Genomic DNA, 23,255 nt, shown 5'->3' with positions numbered 1-23,255 from the left:
CCTATATCTGGAATAAATCTTATTGGTTCTTTGTCTCCTCTCCAGAGAATAAAAAAAAAACAAAAAAATTGTAGATTCTGGATTTTTGTAAAATACTTCGACTGGATTCCATGTATTTCGTGGACGTGATTATAGACTTGCTGGACAACTCACTGAGCACGATTCGACCAGTTTTATGCTAATCTGTTCTAAATGATCGCCAAATGATTTTTTCCAAAAAGTTTTATTGCATATCAATTAAATGCTAGTAGTTGTACAGTGCATGTTCAGACTGGCTGTAATAATTCCGTTATTGCGTGCCTCGTACAATGATCATGTTATTGCATAAGCAATTGTACTTTTTAGTGTTTTCTATCGAGATAACGGTGACGTTATCACTAGATGGAACAGTCCACTTAAAAAATGTAGGGGTGTGATCTGGACAATTATTATTTCAATATTTTGGTGGCATCCTACTTTCGCTTCAAGTTCATTCATTTATATTTAGTAGTAGTAGTAGTAAGCAGTAGTAATTGCCTATTTTTTCAGACGGGCTTAACGTCCAATACTCAATTAGGTGTCGTGGACGGAGGCGACTAGCAAATATACTTTACTGTAAAGTTCTCATATTAACCATTAAATAAAATTCAAGGTCTAGACTGGGGATCGAACCCACTAAACCAGCAATACACCTTAGCTTTGCGGGTCTAGTATCTTAACCGCTCGGCTACCGCGACACCCATTTATTCATTTATATTTATTTCATTTCATTTTCTGGAAAAGAAAAGTTAACTATTCAGCATGATTCTTTGAACTTGGAAGTATTGATTCAACATTCAATGCTTTCGATCAGCGTTTATACTCAATGGAAAGGCGCAAATAAGTATCTACTTACTGCAAGAATCACTATTACAAAATAATTTAGGCATATTTAAGATATTTAGGCTTATTTTACTAGACATTAGTGATTGAAATTCCATCAGTAATTAGTTAAGGCTTAACACTCTGCCAGGTTCTTGGACGGCATTAAGACAGAAAAATAGGAAGGGTGGTTCGGGCGTTAATCTGAAGTACCATACTTGGTGTTAAGCCTTGGAAACGCGAGTACAGTAACGAAGTAAGCGATCTGAGCAAACCTGAGTCCGAAGCCTGCCAAGAATCATCAGTTACAGATTCATAGTTAGCTCAGACATCTTGGCAGCTCTACAGGAAGTTGTTTTAGGTTAGATCAGTGTGAGATCTCCTGGAGGGGGGGTGGACAGTCCTGGTAATATTTTCTGGATGCCCTGCGTAATCGTTCGTGATTAGCCAATCGTTTAAGTTTTCGGCAAAAAGAGGAGGTTGTTTTATCAACAACTTTTGAATGCGCAATCACATATCTTAAGGAAGGAAGTTTGACGGCCGGTTTTGATTAACGGAAGTGAGAACGTGTAAATACTTCAAAATACCCGAGAGAGTTTGACGCAGTGGCAATCCACCCCGTCAGTCAGACTTTGTTCTGTTGTGTAATTCCTTGTTTAATCCTGGCAGAGGAAATCAACCACTTGGTTGGAAAATAAGGCCGTTCGTATCGTGAAAAGCCAATGATATCGGCTTCACACACCACTTCCTTATCATCACACAGTCGCAGGGGCTTACACACTCGCGTGAGACACTGATGAGAGCATGGGGGCGGTGACAGTGGGTGGTGTAGCTGATAAGGACACGTGTCACACACGTGGACGCCTTTCTCTCTCTCTCTCTAATGTACTTACTCCAACTCTGTACAGAATTATAACAATTCCTCCCGCCAGACTGTGTGTACAAACACTTTTTAATTATTGTTTAACATCCGGTTCTTATTCTCCGCCCTCTCAATACCACCAGATTAAATTCCCAACATCCGGTCGCTCGTCCTGAAATACGCACCCCCCCCCCAGTACGGCGAAATCAGTCTAAATAGTTGTTATTATTCTAAACTGAATAGTTTACAAGCTATAATCTCTGGCCTACCAGCTGACTCATCTGTATATATAGAGGCAGCAGAGAAATCTATTCAATTACGATTCTGCTTGGAGGCTTCTCCATTAACAATTTATAGACCAATCAGTGTGAGCTGCCTCTGGGCCCAATTAATTTATACTTTGGGCTCAGAACTTCATGGAATGTAACCTACTCTCTCAACAATGGTTGGTTAACTTTGTCTTCAGTGAGCTTGCTTCGCTAAAATTTTGAACCTAAAACGATGGTACATGCGTTCAAACGTAGCGTGGTATTTTATTTGGGTTGGCTGTAGCCGTAGTGAATTTTTTTTTTGAGGTAATCACGTGTAGATGTCCTTGAAGTGAGATTACGAGTAGTTCTTTAGTAGTTTAGTGAATGAAGAAATACGGGAATTCTATCCCAGCATCCTTTAACTTTTCGTATCTAATTTAAGGAATATTACAGTGTATATTAATTTATTTAGTATATACATATATACAGGGTGAACCAGTAAGTATTGTCCATAGACCCTACTGTGTGTAGTACATCTAAAGTGGAGTTCAATGGCGTATTGGCCAACTTCATATTTTCCTCTGTTCTTGAGTGACGTCACTTTAAAGTTTTTTTCTAAAATCATTACTTTTTTCCAATAAAAATGTTATTACTCAGAAAGTTTTAGTCCGAATTCGATTCTGATGACACGGTTAGAAAGATAGATAGATTCTCTAAAAATTGACACCATTTTGAAGCATAAATTATTCTCCAAACAGCCTCAATCTTCCTCCTGGATACTGGGAAAATAAAAGTAATAGAAAATTTTTGAAGAAAACTCATTAGGCCCTTATGGGGATCATTATCCGACCTAGGTGCTGGCCACTTTTTAGTAAAAGTTTCCTTGTCTAATGTGGTACTTTCTAACAGTATATCATTTTCCAGGATTCCTTTTATCTTCGTATGAGAAATTACGTTTCTGAGTAATAACATTTTTATTGGAAAAAAAGTAATGAGTTTAGAAATAAAAATTTGAAGTGACGTCACTCAAGTGAACAGAGGAAAATATGAAGTTGGCCAATACGTCATTGAACTCCACTTTAGATGTACTTCACACAGTAGGCCTATGGACAATACTTACTGGTTCACCTTGTATAAGTTTTGACTCCAAAGTAGCTCACTCAATCTAATTCAAAACTAATTGCATATAAAAATGCTCTATATTAAATTAATTTAAACTAAGTAGTACCTTACATGACGGCTCTCTGTCTAGAACTAACTGGACTTCTTGTTTCTACATATTTTCAAAAACTACGCTAGTCAAGTTCACGCCACTACTACTACCCCCTCCAAATTGCCAACTTCAACCGCTATACTCAAGTTCATGTCTTTTTTTTTTGCAAAAAAAGTCTTTATTTTGACTATTTTTATTTTTTTTAAAATTATTTGTTATTCCTAGTATAACTTCTTCGCTTATTACCTTTTTGAGGTTAGGAGAAGTAAATATTTTACTTATTTTATTGATTGTTCGGTTTTATGACGCATGTATTGTTAGTGATAATTAAATAAATAGAAATAGCGATTAAAATAGACCTATCTAGTTATCTGTAATTATTTAAAACCAAGATGAATTGCATTTCTTAACTAGATCGGCTGCACTTGTTTCTATTTTCAAAAACTACGCTAGTCAAGTTCACGCCACTACTACTACCCCCCTTCAAATTGCCAACTTCAACCGCTATACTCAAGTTCATGTCTTTTTTTTTTTTATTTTGACTATTTTGCCTTTTTGAGGTTAACAGAAGTAAATAAGGTGGCATTTTATTGATTTGTTTGGTTTTATTACGCAAGTATTTATTAGTGAGAATTAAATAAATAGAAATAGCGATTATATTACTAGTTATCTGTAATTAGTTACTGCCACGATGAACTGCATTTTTCTTAACTAGATCGCCTGCGCACTTGTTACATATTAATCAGAAAAACAAGAACGATAAATCGTTTCCAGTGTTTTTATTTTTTGTGTGTGTTTATTTTACGAACACCATAGGAACAGACAGGTCTAGACATGTAAAAATATAGGAGGTTATGTTCGTACAAATACATAATGTTTGTACATAATTATTGGTACAGACAGACAAATGTATGTTGTTTAGAGGTTTGATAAACTATTATTGGGTGATGTTTTTGAAATCTTAGATAAATTAACTTCTCACTATATTTAAGTTTTGCTTTTCTTTTTTGTTTTAAGTTTATTTTTGAATTCATTCCATTTCGCTTTTTACCCCCATTATTATTGTATTTCTAAAAATACAAAATAAAAGCAATAGCATTAATAGTTAGTAAGAGTTTTATAAGTAAATTTATGTTGAATTCCCAGGGGAATACAGGGTGAGTGGCCCCTCGGGGTGGAGTATGTGTCCCACGGGGGCCGTGCAGCGGGACCCCAGGGACGAAAGCAACGTCTAGCCGCTGTTAGAGTTGCTCCCTCTCTTGCCAGTACTTCCTTAAACCTTTGTCCCCCACCCGTCCCTCACCACAGTACTCTTCCTCCAATACTTTACACACTCTCACATACATGCACACAAGTACCCAGAGTATAATAGTTCGTCAGTATTCTGTGCAAGAGTATTAGTATCCCTTAACCTTTTCTTGGGAATTACCTTTTTGTTTCTGGAACCGTTTTTACACTGACTTCCTTTTATAAGAAAACTTGGAATTTTACTTAAAAAAGATAGTTGATCTCTATAATTTACTCTCTCCTAAAACTGAGCTACATAAAAGACGTCATAGATTCATGTTTATACAAAGTCAAGTATGAACAAAACAATGGGCAATATGGCGACCAGCGGATGTTGCTTAATTTTTTGTATTCATATCATCACGCCGAACTGTGGTGATTCCGTAACTGCCCTATTTCGTAAGTAAGTCTCTCTCTACTGTTGGACCATATCTCAGGTCATTTCTTTAACCGGTTAACTGTTGATGACGTCATGCGTTTTCACTAGTGCCCATCGGCAGTTAATTTTGCAAATTTTCAGTTAAAACTTTTGGAATATTTTTGAGGCCATCCCGAAATAGAAAAGAACTAATAGATGGATATAGTATGAACTATGTGTCCCTTGTCTTGTATTAGTAATCACTGAATCAATAGCGAATTCACAAGTTGTGTTAGGCTAGCAGGGGTCGGCAACCCGCGGCTCGCGAGCCGCATGCGGCTCTTTTATCCAAATTGTGTGGCTCTTCAGCCTGTCCAAAATATATTGTATATTTTCAATTTTATTGAAACAAAATGAAAATTTCATTTATTAAAGTAAAGATATTTTTACCAAAAAGAATTTTAAATGAGATTTGGTTTGAAATTGAATAGAATTATATTAAAATACAGTACGTAATATATAGGACTGCCGCCATTTTCATTCAAACACAGGTTTAGTTATTATTTATTTGTCTATTTACTTTGCAATAAGTGAAAATAAGTATATAAAACATTTAAATGTTATTGTATATCGTAAAATAATAATTTGTGAATACAAATGATCTACAGAGTTTGTTTACACTATCATCCTTGCGGCTCTTGGTAAGAGTTATTAAAATTATTTAAAGAGAAATGGCTCTCTACCTAAAATAGGTTGCCGACCCCTGGGCTAGACTATGCAGTAAGTGGTGCACCTGGTAATAACAAAACGGGATGAGGATCCTTTTGTTCCCTATTTACCTGTATTCAAGAGGCGGAGCTTTTGGCTCATGAGCGGGGTTCAAGATTTAGCGATCATCCAAATTGCTTGCTAAGTCGTGGGCTACTAATCTGCCAAAATATTTCCCTGCATAATTGTTTGTATTTTATCATCTGTGATCAGGGATTCATTTGTATAAATACCAGTCTGTAATGTTGCGGCGACCTACTCGGGGGATAATTGCAGCGACCCAATTTCATATCAAACATACTCTGGGGTTTGACGAATATATTCGTCAATGGTTTAATTTGTGCGACGCACTTAGGGGACACATTTTCCACCAACAAAGTCGAAACAGTTGACTGGTTAAAGGCAGAGAGGAAGGTCGTGAACTAGTAACCTTACTAGGGCAGGGGGAAGAAACCGGAAGACATCAAAGCTGTAAACAGACCGTTTCCGACCGTTGATTTGGACCAAAAGCTTTTTTTGTTGGGTTCGATGGTGAGAACTTGAACCAAATATGGTAAATTTTGTACACTTGATTTTTCCGAACTTAATTTACCTCAAGACGAGTAACCTGCTGAGAGAAATCTAGAACCTCTTAGCAGAATTAAGCGGAAATGAAAACAAAAATCAGCTGCAAACCATTGAATTAATGTTAAAGAAAATGAATGAATAGAGAATAAAATCAGTGAAGTTTATAAAGGTGTAGTAACCAAACCCAGCTACAATATTGTTAAAATGGTGGCAGCATTGCGGTGGAGGGGATTTAGAGCTTGGAGTGGGGCGCTAGAGAATATTCTTGGCAGGAAGAGAGAGACAATGTGGAAGGTGTTGTTGGCGAAGGTATGCAAATAGAGAGAGGCAAATTTGCCTTTCAAATGGAGTCGCAATGGCAATGTCCGTCTGTCTGTACGTAACTGGAGTAACTTCCGCTCCTTTATTCAGGAAGTGCCTATCACACATATTAAAGCCTTTATAGTCGCACAATTACCCTTCAGCAAGTGGCCAAAAGTGTTTTCCCGCTCTAATCTCTACAGCCGCGTCTCTATTTAGTCAAAAGAAAAACTTCTGCGTAAAGACGTACATTTTTTTTTGGTTTAATGTATCCAACAGTTGGTAATGGTTATGGGTTTTCACATTTCCGCTTAATTCTAAGAGGAAATATGGCGAGTAGGGGGTGAATTTTCCCAAAATACGTTTCCAAGGAAATAGTTTATTTTTTGTGGGAACTAGTAATGGCAAATGTGGTGCGAGTTTTGTAACCGCTAAGGGCTTTTCATAGAACTTTTATTTAAATAATTTTTCTTTTTGTTTTTCTCGCAAAAAACTCTCGAGTTTCGAGAAAATTTTTAAGACGTAAAATTGCGGTAAGAGAAAATCAAGTGCGTGCCGGCTTTGGAGGGAAGCCAGCCCCCCCCCCACCATTCCTTGAACCAGCCCTTAAATAGATTGGGTTCAAGCACAATGTTTTCCTTTACTCTTTTGATCCAAAAGAGTTCATTAAAGTGAGCCTTCCGGTTTTAAGATTCTAGATCTCCAAACTTCCAGTCGGGTTCTTTGAGAGTGCCCGCACTAAAGCTAAACCTTTGAACTTGCCGCGTTTTTTTTCCATTTTTGAACTAGACCAGTGATTCCCAACCACTGTGCCGCGAAAGGTATTGAACTGTGCCGCCCAAATTTTAGAATTGCATACAATAAAAATTATATATTAAAAATGTAGAAGACGATATGAGAGTAGCACTATCATTTATACGACCAAATATAAACTGTAATTATCAAAAAGACATCAAGCTCAAATTTCTCATTAAAAGTATTCTTATTATTAACTTGTAATTAATCCCTTACTTAATCATATACTGTTGTTCTTTGTAGTGCATATTATTTTATTTTATATTGAAAATAAACGTAGACTATTTTACACAGTGAATTATGGGATAAGTAAAATACTTCTAAACTTATCTTATTGTTAGTGAACCGCCAAATTGTGAAATTGTTAAAAATGTGCCGCCGCGACAAAAAGAAAAAGGTTGAGAATCACTGCTTTAGAGAGAGTTCATTTACAATTCTTTCTTGAGGACTACTTTTTTAGATTCACTTATCATGCGCTCAAAGACCTATTAACATCTTAGTAAATAAAAGTAGTAAAGTAATTGCCTATTTTTTTCAGGCGCGCTTTACGTCCAACTACCAAATTAGGTGTTGTGAACGGAGGCGAATAGCAAACATACTTTACTACAAAATGTCTCATATTAAACCTTTAAATAAAATACAAGGTCTAGAGACTGGGGAATCGAATCCACTAACCAACAATACATCTTAGCATTGCGGGTCTAGCCTATAACCGCCTAACACACTTTACTATAAATTTCTCATATTAACCATTAAATAAAATCCAAGGCCTAGACTGGGGAATCGAATCCACTAACCAACAATACATCTTAGCATTGCGGGTCTAGCCTATAACCGCCTAACACACTTTACTATAAATTTCTCATATTAACCATTAAATAAAATCCAAGGCCTAGACTGGGGAATCGAATCCACTAACCAACAACACATCTTAGCATTGCTGGTCTAGCCTATAACCGCTTGGCTACCGTGGCGGATAACATCTTAGTGAATCCTCTATATTGCTATATTGAGAATTGTCTGTATTGCAGTAACTACTCTTTATGAGAAGTAAGAGGAAGTTACAGTGATAAGAAGAACAACCTCTTTTTGTTGTTGTTTTTTCTTAATAATTTACAAAACTAATCCGCCAATCTATTTTGACAAGGAGTAGGCTAACTCCCCTGTTTCAGTAAGGGGACCCAAGAAGTGGTGAAAAGTAAGGTCTAACAGTGAACGAGAAGGGGGAGTGGAGTTGATTCTGTAGAGAAGATCTAGGATTACAAAGTCCTGGACGACGTGTGCTAGTGTGGAAGCTTACAGGCCGGAGTTAAAAAGTCATTGGTTACATCCGAATCCCACCCTTCCGGATATAAGGAATAGGTTTCTACTTACCGTCCTCATGTTCTTCTAGAGGGTCCCGGGGTTCTTTTAGTTAGTTTAGTTAGTCTTTAGCGGAGCACTAATGGACCAGAAGCTTTTTGTGGTGGTTATTAAATAGGGGATTTAGGAAGGGTGGGAAGACAACCAAAAAAGGGGAGGCACTGTTGGGATAGTGGCTGCTACAATAGAAAGGTCTCCCCCAAAGAAGAAGGTGGAGGGTGTCTTCTGTTCGCCGAGCTGCTGGTGGTAACACAGAATTTCGATTATAGATTTAGATATTCAATTAAGCAAGAATAAATCAGTGTCAATGTTTGGAGAAGACCCCCAGGATGGTCCTTGGGCTTTCTGTGAACTGTTAGGCCAATCCCCCCCCAATCCTTATGTATGTAGGGGCTTTTTTTTTTTTTGGAGATCCCTAATCCACCCGGGATCAAATGGTGAATGGTTGGTTTATAAATGACACAAGTTTGGTCTTTCCCTTTTTTGGTGTATGTGAGAGGGGTAGTCTTAGGTCCAGGTTTGGGGGGGGGTGAAGCGGAGGGGATTGGTTGGCATGAAGCTCCAAGCCGGAGTACGTGAACGCAATGGTACAGCAGCTCACGTAGTTTACCACCCGCCCCTCCAATATTTCCATCAAAATGTTTCCAGATCAGAAAGGAAAACAATTAAAACCTCGGAAAAATGAAAGTAAATCACAGAATTTTGGGAAAAGCTAAACCCCATGATTCTAGATACAAGGCCAACCAACAATGGTGGTGATTTAGTGGCGTGTTTTGCATGATTCAACAATCTGGTGTGAACACTCCTGCACGAGCTACTCATATTTAAATAATTTCAATTCCATTGGCTAAGTTTCAAATACCACAGGACGGTTAGTTGTTTGTCATAACTAGATAACACAATAAGCCTGCCATAAATTACTCAGGGGTGACCCCTGCTAATTTTATATGAACAAATATTAGTCATCTAGGCCAGAGGTCGGCAACGTTTTTAATGTAAAGAGTGAAATACTAAATTAAAAATTCATGGCGGGCGCCAACTATTTTTCGAAAAATAGAATTACTGATTCTAACGGTAGAGAATCTTGAAATCTCGACGAAAATTCGATTATTAATGTATCAATGGTTTTTAGTGTCAAATTCATCAACACTCAAATTTAAATTAACTTTCAATTATTCGTTTGACATTTTGAAAGTGAGACAAGGAATTTTTCAACAAATGCGCTTTTAACAATTCCAACTTACATTTGAAAGAATTAACTGCGCTAATCATATCAGCAATACGGGAACTCTTTTTTTCACTCGGCATTGAAATAATAAGTACGTTTTCTTTTCGATGAGTCCATAATAGGGATGGCATAAACCTGTGACAAACTCTCTTGATCTATGCTCTCTTGTGTACTGACTACTACTGACATGATTGCTCAGTTCATTTCAGTTCAACGCGTAAGCGCGTCACCGTTGACGTACAGTAGATTCAAGGAATTTTAAAATTTACGTATTGAATTTCTTGTCTAAATTAACAATAGTTTAAGGGCGCACAGAAATTTATTGAAGGGCGCAGAGGCGCCCGCGGGCGCCGCGTTGCCGACCTCTGATCTAGGCGTTCATGTGCCTCCTGGATCTAGAAAAATAGTTTTAGGTAATCAGCTGTTTTTCAGACATTTTTCGACAATTTCATTTTTTTAAAAAAACATGATTTGATTGTTGTCATTATTATTATTGCTATTTTTAGTAAAGTAAAGTAATTGCCTATTTTTTCAAGCGGGCTTAGGTGTCGTGGACGGAGGCGACTAGCAATCATACTTCACTGTAAAATTCTCATATTAACCATTAGGTAAAATCCAAGACCTAATACAGGGGAATCGAACCCACTAACCAACAATACATCTTAGCATTACGGGTCTAGCCTATAACCGCCTAACATACTTTACTATAAATTTCTCATATTAACCATTAGGTAAAATCCAAGACCTAATACAGGGGAATCGAACCCACTAACCAACAATACATCTTAGCATTACGGGTCTAGCCTATAACCGCCTAACATACTTTACTATAAATTTCTCATATTAACCATTAAATAAAATACAAGACCTAGACCGGGGGAATCGAATCCACTAACCAGCAATACATCATAGCATTGCGGGTCTAGCCTATAACCGCCTAACATACTTTACTATAAATTTCTCATATTAACCATTAAATAAAATCCAAGACCTAGACCGGGGGAATCGAATCCACTAACCAACAATACATCATTGCATTGCGGGTCTAGCCTATAACCGCCTAACATACTTTACTATAAATTTCTCATATTAACCATTAAATAAAATCCAAGACCTAGACCGGGGGAATCGAATCCACTAACCAACAATACATCATAGCATTGCGGGTCTAGCCTATAACCGCCTAACATACTTTACTATAAATTTCTCATATTAACCATTAAATAAAATCCAAGACCTAGACCGGGGGAATCGAATCCACTAACCAACAATACATCATAGCATTGCGGGTCTAGCCTATAACCGCCTAACATACTTTACTATAAATTTCTCATATTAACCATTAAATAAAATCCAAGACCTAGACCGGGGGAATCGAATCCACTAACCAACAATACATCATAGCATTGCGGGTCTAGCCTATAACCGCCTAACATACTTTACTATAAATTTCTCATATTAACCATTAAATAAAATCCAAGACCTAGACCGGGGGAATCGAATCCACTAACCAACAATACATCATAGCATTGCGGGTCTAGCCTATAACCGCCTAACATACTTTACTATAAATTTCTCATATTAACCATTAAATAAAATCCAAGACCTAGACCGGGGGAATCGAATCCACTAACCAACAATACATCATAGCATTGCGGGTCTAGCCTATAACCGCCTAACATACTTTACTATAAATTTCTCATATTAACCATTAAATAAAATCCAAGACCTAGACCGGGGGAATCGAATCCACTAACCAACAATACATCATAGCATTGCGGGTCTAGCCTATAACCGCCTAACATACTTTACTATAAATTTCTCATATTAACCATTAAATAAAATCCAAGACCTAGACCGGGGGAATCGAATCCACTAACCAACAATACATCATAGCATTGCGGGTCTAGCCTATAACCGCCTAACATACTTTACTATAAATTTCTCATATTAACCATTAAATAAAATCCAAGACCTAGACCGGGGGAATCGAATCCACTAACCAACAATACATCATAGCATTGCGGGTCTAGCCTATAACCGCCTAACATACTTTACTATAAATTTCTCATATTAACCATTAAATAAAATCCAAGACCTAGACCGGGGGAATCGAATCCACTAACCAACAATACATCATAGCATTGCGGGTCTAGCCTATAACCGCCTAACATACTTTACTATAAATTTCTCATATTAACCATTAAATAAAATCCAAGACCTAGACCGGGGGAATCGAATCCACTAACCAACAATACATCATAGCATTGCGGGTCTAGCCTATAACCGCCTAACATACTTTACTATAAATTTCTCATATTAACCATTAAATAAAATCCAAGACCTAGACCTGGGGAATAGAACCCACTAAACCAACAATACATCTTAGCTTTGCGGGTCTAGCCTATAACCGCCTAACATACTTTACTATAAATTTCTCATATTAACCATTAAATAAAATCCAAGACCTAGACCGGGGGAATCGAATCCACTAACCAACAATACATCATAGCATTGCGGGTCTAGCCTATAACCGCCTAACATACTTTACTATAAATTTCTCATATTAACCATTAAATAAAATCCAAGACCTAGACCGGGGGAATCGAATCCACTAACCAACAATACATCATAGCATTGCGGGTCTAGCCTATAACCGCCTAACATACTTTACTATAAATTTCTCATATTAACCATACTATAATTATTATTATTATTATTAATATTATTCCTATCTGTGCTTAATAACGTTTAAATAAAAACCTGATTACTATTAGTTCGACACCTCCAATTTCACATCAATGGCGAATACTACTCTTTGTTGAACAGAAGTATTTTATGAATAACAATGGCCAGCGGATGTTACATTAAAAAAATGCCTGAAACTTTTAATAATACCTGCACATAAAGAAGGAAAGCTGGGAAATTCTATATCAGCTGTTCTTAAAAGTGTGTTTTCCATAACTTTTGGAAGAATTAGTGGGGAAATATAGTTTTTTTTTTTTTTTTTCCACAGGCGAAGTTAAAGTACGGAAAAAACCCTCTTAAGAAAAATGGGGCAAGTTTTTCCCGTTTCTGTCTGGCTGAAACTACCAACTAATTTTTGAATGAAATGTTTGAGTACATAATTTGTTGTCTACTTTTTTGATGTTTAATTGACCTTTTTTTTTGTAACTTAATTTTTGTCTTGTTGTTCGTGTCGCTAAAGAAAGAGTGGGGATAAATAATTTTTGTCTTGTTGTTCGTGTCGCTAAAGAAAGAGTGGGGATAAATAATTTTTGTCTTGTTGTTCGTGTCGCTAAAGAAAGAGTGGGGATAAATAATTTTTGTCTTGTTGTTCGTGTCGCTAAAGAAAGAGTGGGGATAAATAATTTTTGTCTTGTTGTTCGTGTCGCTAAAGAAAGAGTGGGGATAAATAATTTTTGTCTTGTTGTTCGTGTCGCTAAAGAAAGAGTGGGGATAAATAATTTTTGTCTTGTTGTTCGTGTCGCTAAAGAAAGAGTGGGGATAAATAATTTTTGTCTTGTTGTTCGTGTCGCTAAAGAAAGAGTGGGGATAAATGGCAGCTGGGATTAAATTTGTATCAGGAAACTAGAAATTTTTCGACAATTAGTGACATCATCTGTTTTCATTGATACTTGCCCTCACCTGGTCTAATACTGATGTCACCGTCACGGCTTGCATTAATGATTCATCATGCCGGCAGAGTGCTCTGTCAACACTGTACTAGCTCTCAACGCTGGCTGGATATATTTTTATTTTCTTATAATTCAATTTACAAAATGGCGTAATTTTATTTTATCTACATTTTTTTTGTATAGAAATATTTATTTATACATGGTCATTTTATTAAATTTTAATAATTTTTGTTTTATGTTTCACAGGCAATCATTTACGAGGGGCAAGACAAAAACCCGGAAATGTGCCGAGTATTACTCACACACGAAGTTATGTGCAGGTGAGCTTAAGTTTTTTTTTTTTAATTATTGCATGTTTATTGGTAGCCCTGACTGGTTTCTAACTTTCATGCATCGTCAGAGGTTTGATTAAACAGTTCATTGTAGAGATCTCGAGAGGGCATTTATTTTTCCTGTCTCCAAGGCCCTGATTTGCGTCACACAAACAGATTAAGGTGCACTTTCCTGTTCACATTTTTTTTTTTTTTTTTTTTTTTTTGGAGACTTCAATGCTTGTTATTCAAAGGTGAACAGGGGGCCATTTCCGCAATTTAGCAGAATCACAGCACTGTCTCGAGCTGGGACCGAGAAAAAAACATCTGATTAAGCTCGAAACCACTCGAAAGTCCCTCCAGCATAGAATGATATACCTTCCAGACTCCAGAATGATATCTAAAAGAACCTATAATTCATCTTAAGCCGACCGTGGACGAACTTATCCGAAGTTATTATCGCGTAATGGTGGTAGACATTCCCCCCCTCCCGTTTAATGCAGTTTCCTTCCAAGTTGCACTTCCACAGAAGTGTCGGCTCTGTCAGGTATTTCCTGTTATCTGTGAAAGAAATTGATTGAGTATCCGTTGGTTTAAGACTGATGTCAGTGGATATGCTAAGGCCGCCTCCTTCTAATGCATATATCTTGTATAGCACTTACTTACCCACCTTCAAGGGCTACAGAGATCTTGATCTGTTTTCTTCCTTTCAAGAACAGTACAACTCTTTTAGAATTGTGACTAGATGGAGATTACCCTTATGGCAGATTTCCTTTTTGATATCCTCTTCTACACCCTACTAGCGTTACAAAAAACATTCTTCTTCTTGGCAAGCTGTACCTTTTGTAACTTGACATTCCATCACTTTGGATGTAGAACAGTGTTTCCCAACCTGTGGTGGTACGCAAGTTGCTGGTTGGTGGTACACGAAAAATAATCAGTAATGGCGGACATAAAAAATTAAAGCATAAAAATATCATAGAAACGTTTTTTCCTATAATTCATAAAAATTATTTTAATTAATAATATTATACAGTAAAGTTGTTAATATGTACAGTAATAAGGTTGGTCTGTCTCAAGATATACGAGAAAATATAATAGCACATTTATCAAGGATTAAAATTGTCTTTCATGGAGTACTTTCCCCAAAACCCGAAAACAGAAATGATAATTCGGATTTCAAACCCCCCTTCTATAAAGAAAATTTAATAGAAATATCATGTGACAGACTATGTAAAAATCTGCTTAAAGAGACTGGATTGTAATGGAGTAAGCTCCTATCCAAGCAACATTAAATTTAATTGGTACTTATAGGGAGTTGAATGCTTAAAATATATTAATTTTGGAAGATTTGGGCACAAATATAATAATCCTAAAGAAGAACTTTGTAAATTAATTAATAATTTTTGAAGAGAGAAATATGTAGGCAATTTTTAATTATTTAAAAAAAGTTTTAAAACTAAGATCTTACACTTTACAAAGTTTAATAAAGTGAACATGAACTTTGAACTCCTTTGTAGCAGATACATTGGTATCTCTATACAGATAAATATGATAATAATAATAATAAAATAACACACTTGGAATAAGAAATTTCATGAAATACAATCATTTTTAAGAAGTGGTAGAATTCTCAGCATGATCTTACTACCAAGTGGTACGCGAGTCAAAAAAAGGTTGGGAAACGCTGCTCTAGACGAACAGCATTTTCCGAAAAAGTGCTTTTGATTTGCTGTTTTTTTCCCCCTGCCACGACCTTTTTTTTTCAACATCTTGCACAGCATCCTCTTATGCAGTTCTTCCAAACTGGGAAGTACAGGACTCATTCTTTCCCTTCCACTGTTTTGGGCAGGAGAACACACTAAAACCCTACAATCCCTCTTAAGTGCGGGAATATAAAAGAAAACTTGGGCTTACCGCTTACTTTGGGCATATCTTAATGATTTGTCAATCTGAAGGGGGCCATCCACAGGGAGTATAATGGGAGGATTCCTTGGGGAATATAACTAAAGAGGACAGAGGGCAGCCGGCCACAGAAATGCTAATAACTTATTTTTTATTTTCTAACCACATGGACGTACGTAACATGTCAATAATCCAAATTAAAAAGGAAACTGGCCCTGGCCGAGTCTAAAAGGAAGGGAGGTGAGCATCTATCGAGCGATATATTTACATACGACTGGGAGAGAGACAACAAGTTTAGCCCTTCGAAGGGTATACGTCAATCATTTGGACAAACACTTGATGAAGTTTCCCTTGATGAAAAGGTCCCTTATAGCACCCCCTCCCCCGGCGCCCTACATCTTTCGAGCATGTCTCAGTCATTTAGGACGTTCTCTGATGGATGGACAATGATTGATAAGGGTTTCCATCAATCTATTTTAAGTATTAACTTTATAAAAAACTTCTTTTTAAGTGAAGACTTCATTTACTTAAATCTGAACTCTGAACTCACTGAATACCTTGATTTCGTAAAAAAACAGCTTCACCGGATATTGGTGCATCTATTGGCTGCACTGCTCCTAGCTCGATGACAGTACTTCCCCTAACAAGCAGCCAGAGGAGGAAGATGGAATTTAAAATACAAAATTATGGATAAACAAGTTATCCGGGAACATAATGTAGGAAGGTTAGGGATATAACCTTCTTCCCCTGTATTATTCACGTACTTATGCGACGTGCTTGCAGCGGGAGACTATATAAGATATCCCACATAAGTGAATATTATGTAATATGACAAACTAGGGAAACTGCTCGTATGAAATATTAAAATCTAAAAACGTACCAAAACAAGAATGTCGTGTATTTATTTAAGACTTTATGTATTATTTATTTATTTATTTTTGAAGAAGGAGGAGGAGGAGGAGAAGGAGCTAACCTGTCTGAACATGTAATATATTTAGCGCCCCCCCCCCAGTGTGGTAGACGGGCACAGTGGTAGCAACTAAAACCTGGGCCTCTTGGCTTGGCTGGACGAAGAGCAGTACCCAGTCTTTCTTGTCTACAAGTCCAGGTTGGCAAGCCTGGCTCAGCCCAAACCACTGCTTGAATATTTCAACCGGTTGTTCCACTCTGTATTTATTATTCAGGCAGATCGGTTTTCAGCCCACTTCCACCACCAGCGACTGGGAAGCAAGAAGGCTTTACTCGCGTTTGCTCTCACAGGAGCAGACCTTTTCACCCATCTTTTCACCAGGACTAAATTGTGCTGTTCAACACTTTTTCTTACACGTCATTAAAGAGGATTAGTTATCCTGTACTTCCTTCGTAATGCGATGAAATGACCAAGGAGCGAACGCGCGCGTGTCTTTCACCAACAATGTGGTAACAGGAAATGCCTGTCTTAACTATTTCCTGTTATCACTAAATATGAACTTAACGTTAAAAATATTGTTATGTACGATTTGTTTATTTTTAACCGTAAATGCCTTGAAGAAGTGGAGAGGGGGGCCCATTTGAACAGAATTTACATTTTCTGTTTACAGAGTGCGCACAGAATCGTATTATTGAACCTTTTTATTTTGTTTTCTACAACTTTCAAGTCTTCTTAACAGTTCTATATCAATAAACAGTTGTGGTACTTTACAATACGTATCTATACTTTTTTAATTTAAAAATTCTGTGTCAAATGTTAATATCTGCCCCACTGGTTGGTGTACCCTTTGAACCCAATATAAAATAGAAAGAAATGTTATTACTTTACTCTGAATCTACCTTCTATCAGTTATTTCTCTCTCACTACTACATTACTCTCTCTTTTAAACCACTGAAATCTAGTTCCATAAAATCGAGAATGACTCAGTTCGGGATGTTGTACCCGAAGTGGTGATGGGTTTAGGGAAGTTTGAACAAAATATTAGGGTTTGTTGCGCTTCTTAATGGTAGCTTCGAACCACTTTCCCCTTCTTTTTAATCACTTTTACTAAAAAGTGGCCAGCACCTAGGTCTGATAATGATCACGTAAGGGCCTAATGAGTTTTCTTCAAAAAATTTCGATTACTTTTATTTTTACTCCAGCATCCAGGAGGAAGATTGAGGCTGTTTGGGAGAATGACTTATGCTTCGAAATGGTATCAATTTTTAGAAAATCTATCTGTCTTTCTAACCATATCATCAGAATCGAATTCGGACTAAAACTTTCTAAGTAATAACATTTTTATTGGAAAAAAAGTAAAGTTTTTAGAGAAAAAAAATTAAAGTGACGTCACTCAAGTGAACAGTGGAAAATATGAAGTTGGCCAATACGTCATTGAACTCCACTTTAGATGTACTACACACAGTAGGGTCCATGGACAATACTTACTGGTTCACCCTGTATAATATATAATATATTTCTGCACAAAAATTTAAGACTCAGACAAACAAACTTAAAAGGAAATAATATTTGTTTCTCTTTCTTTCTGTTACAGTCGGTGTTGCGACAAAAAGAGCTGCGGTAACCGGAACGAAACACCGTCTGATCCGGTGATTATCGATAGGTAAGTGGCATTTTTCGAGTATTTTTTTTGTCTTTAGTTTTAAGGCTGGCCAGCTCAAGTGATAGATCGATTTAGATATCTATCGAACGTTTTGCTACCAATCGCTCCTTAATGCTAACCAAATTCTGAAAAGTGACCAGGTGAAAATTTCTAAATTTTCTTTGAACAGGTTTTAACATGTCTGGTCCAAATAAAAAAAAAAGACGAGTGATGGACAATTAAAATCCAGTTAAAAACTCTTTTACATTGTTCAAACATTTTGTATGTAGTGATTGTGACTCACGATATTGTGGGGATAGTGGGCCGAGGTGTGTCTGGAGTTAAGCCATTACTGGAGGCCGTTCCTCCAGCTCCCTCGGACTGAACTGGTGGGGGGACTCTCAACTCAGCTGAGTTGGGGTGCGCACTTCACAAAATGGTTCCCTCAGGAGAATATAAACTTATTCGCTTGTCCCCAAAACGCATACTCTTTATAAAAACAAAACTTTTTATAAAACTCAATAAAAGCAATGTGGTCGTGTGAGTTTACAGGCTGGGCCCTTTTCCTGTTTTCCTAATTTCGTAGAGGTTCAGGAGAATTTTTCCACAATCGTAAGGATTTTTCCTGGAAAATCACTTTTTGAGATTCTCGGAAGCCAGTTTTTAAGATATCAAGATGTGGCTATTAAATAACGAGACTGATGCTGCTGCAGAAGAACTATGCATACGCCAAATCCTAACGACCGCGACAGCTGTGCAGCGTAAAGCCTTCTCTTTCGATTGTGCAGCGTCTCACGTGTTTGTAGAGAAATCTGTGTCTGACCGGAACCGTCGTTTGTGTAAGAGGTGTTAGTTTCGTTTTGCCGAAAACACGATACTACATATGTAGTAGAGCAACGAATTGAAAAACTTGATAAAACCGCTACTGAAACTCGTCCTTTATTAAAAGAAGTTTGTGGCGATGAATGTTTATCACGTGCGCAAGTTTTTTGAGTGGTTCAAGATGTGTTTCCAAGATGGCCGAGAAGACGTCGGAGTTGATGACTGGCCGGGTCGCCCTTCCACGTCCAAAACGGATGAAAATATCCGATTATAATTAATCAACATCACTACCGTGAGGTGCTTGCGCAACTCCGTGAAGGAGTAAGGAAAAAAAACGACCCGATTTGTGGAAGAACAAGTCAAGTGGGTTCTCCATCAAGACAACCGGCGCCGGCTCACAGTGCATTGTCCGTCGCAAGACGTTTCTAGCCAAGTACAACATCCCAGTTTATAAGGCCATCCGCCTTATTCGCCTGACCTGGCCCCATGTGACTTTTATCTGTTCGCCCAAAGTCAAATCTGCATTAAAAGGAACACGATTTCAGTCCGGTGAAGCTGTGAAAGTAAAAGCGGCGCGCGTCATGCAGGAGCTCACAGAAAAAGACTTCCAGCAATGGTTTCGAACAATGGTAAATTCGCATGGAGCGTTGTAGGGGTTAGGGGAGGGGTGTATATTGAAGGTGATAATAACTAAATATGTATAAATTTAAAATAAAATGTTTTATAGCAATTGTATCGTTATTTAATAGCCACATCTCGTAATTGATCTACGTAAATGGAGATGATATAAAATCGTCTGAACTTTTTCACCAAATTTTTCGTATCATTATCGTCATTTTATACTTTGCTCTCTGCTTCACAAGAGGAACTAGATTTTGAAAAAGGAGTAGTTATTTCATTGTCCAAACATTTTGATAAAGATGTTTTATCTCGTCAGTGGCTCTGTGCCGCCAGGAAGCTGTGGAGGTTACACCAAAGCTGTGGTTAGAATCAGGTGACTGTAATGGCGGCCTGCTTTCAGATCTCTAGTTTAGTTTCCGATGTTTCGAAAACCATAGAACCAGTTGTGCAAAGACTAATTATTAGAGTTCAATCAACAACAAAGCAAAATATCAACCATTATTTCCATGGAAACACAATCGGATCTAACAGTTCATAGTTGGTTTTTAAACAGATGTGCCAGCCACATCAACATGACGAATTCTGTAATACAAACAATCCGCCCACAAATCTGCAGGGAGTCTGCTAATACAGGAGGGGTTCCCCAACTTACCTCGCTAGGTACACCCATCTGGGTGATTCCTGGAGTGATTATCAAGTAGCCCACAGCGGTAGTCCTGGGAGTAAAATAGAGAATATTCATATTACGTATCAATTAGGCCTTTCCTGTTTCAATTAGACAGCCTTCCACATCCGGTATTGTTCTCAGGATTCGTCAAATCTAAGAGCCGTATCAAATTTTATTGATTTTTTTTTCCGCTTTACGGAAGAAATGTTTGTAGCTGATGGAAGTTTGTACGGATTTTCGCAGGAAGTTCCGCCTTTGCAGGACGGTAGGGAAATATCAGGAAATACGAGGTTAAATAACGACGATTAAATAACGAGACTGATGCTATAAAACATTTTATTTTAAATTTATACATATTTAGTAATTATCACGCTCAATATACACCCCTCCCCTATCCCTATAATGCTCCATGCGAATTCACCATTGTTCGAAACAGTGCTGGAAGTCTTTTTCTGTGAGCTCCTGCATGACGCGTGCCGCTTTTTCTTTCAACGGACTGAAATCGTGTTCTCCTTTTAATGCAGATTTGGACTTTGGGGAACAGATAAAAGTCACATGAGGCGGCCAGGTCAGGGCGAATAAGGCGGATGGCCTTATAAACTGGGATGTTGTACTTGGCTAGAAACTTCTTGCGACAGATAATGCAGTATGAGCCGGCGCGTTGCCTTGATGGAGAACCCTGTGACTTGTTCTTCCACAAATCGGGTCGTTTTCTTTCCTTACTCTTTCACTGAGTTGAGCAACTACCTCACGGTAGTAATGTTGATCCATTTTGGACGCGGAAGGACGACCCGGGTGGTCATCATCTCCGACGTCTTCTCGGCCATCTTGGAAACCTCTTGAACCACTCAAAAAACTTGCGCACGTGATACAACATTCATCTCCATAAACCTCTTTTAATAAAAGATCAAGTTTCAGTAGCGGTTTTACCCAAGTTTTCATGTGAAATTTCACGACAATTCGTTGCTCTACTACATGTGTAGTATCATGTTTTTCGGGCAAAACGAAACTAACACCTCTAGTACACAAACGACGGTTCCGGTCAGACAGATTTCTGTACAAACACGTGAGACGCTGTTAAATAGAAAGAGAAGGCTTTACGCTGCACAGCTGTCGGTCGGTCGTTAGGATTTGGCGCATGCATAGTTCTTCGGTAGCAGCATCAGTCTCTCGTTATTTAATAGCCACACCTCGTAGTGCAATCGGATATTCAGATAGAGCTCTGTCGCTTTGGCTTGAAAATGGATTTTAAGTTGGGGTTTTGTGATGTGTTTTGAGTTCTGGAGAACCTTAAAACATTCTTTTGAAAGAAAGAACGCCAAACTTGCTCTGACGATCGTAAAACTACTTACAGAGTAGTGTTGCTCTACAGTATCAGGAGCTTTGGGTGAGCTTTCTCCATCCTTTGAGCAATAACTTGGAAGGCTACACTCAAGACACTGATGCTACCTGGTTTGTTGATAAAAACCAAAGCCTGAATGAGGGGTGTGTGTGGAAAATACTCATATTTGGTGGTAGTGGTTGCAAAGGAGCTGGGTACCTACTTTGCTCGCCAAAACGAGGAACTATAATATACAGTTGTCTTGGAAATGGCCTCCATTGATGTACGATCCAGTAGTATAATAAACAGGATGTGGTTATAAACTTACATCCGGCGGTAACCGGCTTTCTATGTTTTGGTATGACAGAAGGGGTTTTTGGCGGCCCCAGGTTTTGTGCCGCCATTATTATCATCTTTGGCGGTAGAATATTTGGCGGCATCCTGCTAGATTCGTAACTACTACTAAAGATAGAGGAAGGTAGGCACGGGATACACAGTAAGACTGCGGTAGTAAATAATGTCTTACTACAATGCAAACCACTGCCAGCTTTATCTTTAAGGCGCGAACAGCTCTTTCAGTACCTTGTCATCATCCGGTAACGCCTATTTCTCACACTAAGTTTATCTTCATTGCTGGCCGTACCCAGTTAGCTCATCACCAACATATCTGCACAGACACATCTCGCATATTATTCTAAACCCATTCTATGTTTGCTCTTGGTCTTGTCTTGGAACTATCCATTCATTTGTTGCTGCGTTTTGCTACTACTCTCCACGCCCACCCACATCAAGAGTCCAAACACCCCATCCACACAGACTCTCTGTTATCTCTACACCCAAATAAGATATCTACCTCTCTACATACCTCTTCCCTCCACCCAATCTCCTTCTTCATCTCCTTCCTTCAGGAACTGTAGCCTACTCAAATACTCAACCCCCGTGGTGATCTACCTGATCAATCATTTCTGCCTTTACAACATGGAAAACACCTTCCTTTACCTCGCCTTTTCTTTAGCACTTCCTCACACATACACACGCTCATATACTTTTCCACCAAGTTTTCCTCACTTTTAGGAAGCCCTAACCTTGTTTTCCATTTCCCCATTTCTGTCTCTACTCTCTTGATGTTAAGCTAGAGCATTGTGGGGTGATTTTTATGATATTTTTTTTGTTCACTTCCGGTATTATTTTTGTTTGATAAGAAGAAAAGAATAACATATCCTCTTTATATGTACATAAAAAATGTATACACAAATATCTAGCTCCTCTAAAAACACTGTTATGGTTAGAAAAAAAAAAAATTTGGACTTACCACAATCTCATGACGTTTCCTGTCGTCACAGATTACGTAATTACATTTTCTTGAAACTAGGAATTTTTATTGTGACGCAAATATTGTACATGTTCACTTTTAAGGTCACATCCTGTACATTGAAATTCTTTTCCACTGTTCAGTAGTATGATTTCGGGAGTGCTGGGACGAATTTTTGCGCCGGAAGTGATGACGTCATAATGACGTCGTCACAAGACATACCCTTCATCCTAATTTTGTGGTCCAAATGGATGAGGGGGGATAAGGGCGTGACG

The 23,255-nt window shown here is 37.9% G+C and overlaps 1 protein-coding gene across 6 annotated transcripts in view; it reads left to right on the top strand.

Annotated features, from left to right (window-relative positions):
• kn (EBF transcription factor knot) overlaps nt 1-23,255 on the top strand; it is a 175,433-nt gene that overhangs the window by 33,961 nt on the left and 118,217 nt on the right. For all 6 annotated transcript variants that reach the window (XR_012463139.1, XR_012463138.1, XM_074143831.1 and 3 more), the window contains exons 5-6: nt 13,716-13,789; nt 18,190-18,258. Coding sequence is in view for 4 of the 6 variants with exons in the window: in XM_074143831.1 (XP_073999932.1) it covers nt 13,716-13,789; nt 18,190-18,258 (143 nt within the window). In the remaining 2 variants the exon portion in view is untranslated. The remainder of the gene's footprint in view (nt 1-13,715; nt 13,790-18,189; nt 18,259-23,255) is intronic.

Source organism: Rhodnius prolixus, unplaced genomic scaffold (assembly GCF_049639745.1).
Source record: "Rhodnius prolixus isolate KJV_2025 unplaced genomic scaffold, Rpr scaffold_18, whole genome shotgun sequence".
In the NCBI taxonomy this organism is placed as follows: domain Eukaryota; kingdom Metazoa; phylum Arthropoda; class Insecta; order Hemiptera; family Reduviidae; genus Rhodnius; species Rhodnius prolixus.
Note: the sequence above shows the minus strand (reverse complement) of the source record. Positions and strands in the feature narration are given on the sequence as shown.